We start from the raw sequence: 2,331 nt of genomic DNA, 5'->3' as shown, positions 1-2,331 counted from the left end.
CCGGAGCCTCCGGGCCCTGACGCTGCCCTCTCCCGCCAGCGCTCTCTACGCCCTGGGGATGACGGCCGTGGGCCTGGCCATCCTCTGGTACATTTTCCGCCTCACGGGGATGACAGGAAGGGAAGGAGCATTCGGCGCCTTTGTAAGTGGTCCCGCCTGCCTCGCAAAGCTGGGGGTCAGGGCAGGCGCTCTCTGAGGAGAGACTGCCGGGAGAGGTCACGCAGGCAGGGGCCGTGAGGAGACCTGTGCCGGGCGCGGGAAGCGGTGTCTGGGCTTTCTGAGGGCGACCTGGTGCTTCCCCAGCATGTCTGCGTCAGGGCTGGACCCAGGCCTGTTGGCCTCCACCCTCTGACCCCTGCCCTTTGTTTTCTGCCCAGAACCAGCTTAAAATGGCTCGTTTCACAGTTGTGGACGGCAGGACGGGGAAAGGGGTCAGCTTCAAGGACGTGGCGGGGATGCACGAGGCCAAACTCGAGGTCAAGGAGTTCGTGGACTACCTGAAGGTGAGCTCGGGCTGGGTGGGCGGCCGCCAGGTTCCCAGAGCCCCGGTCGCCCCTGCCCCGGGCCGCATAGCCGGTGCCCCCACGGAGCCCTCTCTGCAGAGCCCGGAGCGCTTCCTGCAGCTGGGCGCCAGGGTCCCAAAGGGCGCGCTGCTGCTCGGCCCTCCTGGCTGTGGGAAGACGCTGCTGGCCAAGGCGGTGGCCACGGAGGCCCAGGTGCCCTTCCTGGCGATGGCCGGGCCGGAGTTCGTGGAGGTCATCGGAGGTGGGCCTCGCGGGACCCCTGCCCCGCCCCCTGACTGGCCATCGGGGCGGGCCGCGTGGGGAGACGGGCACGCGAGGGCCCCGCTGCGGTGCTCGTGGGGTTGGGGCGCCTCGGGGGGCTTCCGCTCGCGATGGGGGGGGTGTGTCCCCGGGCCCCTCTGCCTCCGGCTCCTGCCACGGATGGCCCTGCCGCCCACCCCGTGCCCCCAGGCCTCGGCGCTGCCCGAGTGCGCAGCCTCTTCAAGGAGGCCCGGGCCCGGGCCCCCTGCATCGTGTACATTGACGAGATCGACGCCGTGGGCAAGAAGCGCGCCACCGCCGTGTCCGGCTTCTCCAACACGGAGGAGGAGCAGACCCTGAACCAGCTGCTGGTGGAGATGGACGGTCAGTGCCCGGCGGCAGCGCCTGGGGCGGGTGGCCGCTGGGGCTGGGGCTTTGGCGCCGGCAGACTCCAGGCGAAGGCGCAGCAGTGAGGGGGACTCTTCACAGTGGCCGGGAGGCGGTGGCGATAGCCCAGCCCCGAGCCCAGAGCGGACCACGGGCTGGCCGGGGCCTCGCCTCGAGGCGGGGCAAGACACGGGGCCAGGGCTGCCTCGGCCCGGGGCTTCTGGCCGGCTCGGAGCACTTCCCCGCCTCTGTAGTGCTGACACAGTTAGGCCTGTTCCAGCGGCCGTCCCGGCCTGCTACCCTAGGTGGGCTGCCCTGACCGCCGGATGGACACACACACTGTCCCCAGAGTGGTGGGCTGTAGGTAGCTGCCCACACCAACATTTCTGCTGGTCACATGCATGTCCACCACCATCCCAAGGTAGTGGTCGCTAGTCCGAGCCTGTGGTGGGGGCTGGGGGTGCCCTGCAGGCCCAGGCTTGTGAGCCACCACTGACCACCCCCACCCTCCCAGTCCCCCGGTGTGGCTGGACCCTGATGGGACACAAGTGTCCCCCAGCTGCCATTTCTGCCGGGGTCAGTTGGCCTCACGGCCAGCACGCTGTCTGCTTGCTCTGCCCACTCTGGAAGGCCTGCAGAGTCAGGTCACTGCATGGGCAGGGGCCTAGTGCCCGCAGCTGGTGGCCCGCTGCACTGCGCTGTCCCGGGCCTCTGCCCTTGGAAGTGCTGGGCTCGGCAGAAGCTCCCGGCTGTCCTGGCAGGGAGCGGCCCGCAGGATGGCGAGGCTCGGGGGGCCACGGCCTGCCTGGGGGCGGCCCCGCCTCGGCCTCTGTGCAGGCTCAGCTGCCGTGCGACGGCGGCCTGCAGCTGGCCGCGGGCGGGTGCGTCTTTGTGCCGGCGCTGCTTCCGCCCCTCGAGACGGAGCAGCCTCCGCAGGGGCCGGAGGCGGTGGGGCACGGGGTCAGCTGGCTCTCATCGAGCCGGGGCTGTGCAGGCGTCACTCCGCCCCGACCCCGACCGAGGGCCGCTGTGGCGCCAGCCCGCAGCAGACTGGGCCTTTGTGCGAGCCGGGAGCGGGCGCCGCAGCTGCCTCCGGGCCTTGTTCCGGGCAGCAGGCTGGGCCAGAGGGCGTCCTGCTGGACCACCAGGCCCGCGGCCAACCTCTGTGCCGGTCGGCCCG

General features: G+C 71.3%; 1 protein-coding gene across 1 annotated transcript in view; it reads left to right on the top strand.

Annotated features, from left to right (window-relative positions):
* SPG7 (spastic paraplegia 7 (pure and complicated autosomal recessive)) overlaps positions 1-2,331 on the top strand; it is an 11,282-nt gene that overhangs the window by 3,401 nt on the left and 5,550 nt on the right. Inside the window, exons 4-7 of the mRNA XM_012722848.1 lie at positions 40-142; positions 378-503; positions 603-765; positions 975-1,148. Of these exons, the coding sequence (XP_012578302.1) occupies positions 40-142; positions 378-503; positions 603-765; positions 975-1,148 (566 nt within the window). The remainder of the gene's footprint in view (positions 1-39; positions 143-377; positions 504-602; positions 766-974; positions 1,149-2,331) is intronic.

Source organism: Condylura cristata, unplaced genomic scaffold, assembly GCF_000260355.1.
Source record: "Condylura cristata isolate star-nosed mole 26May11 unplaced genomic scaffold, ConCri1.0 scaffold00009, whole genome shotgun sequence".
Lineage (NCBI taxonomy): Eukaryota > Metazoa > Chordata > Mammalia > Eulipotyphla > Talpidae > Condylura > Condylura cristata.
The sequence above is the reverse complement of the archived record's forward strand: the minus strand, read 5'-3'. Positions and strand labels throughout refer to the sequence as shown.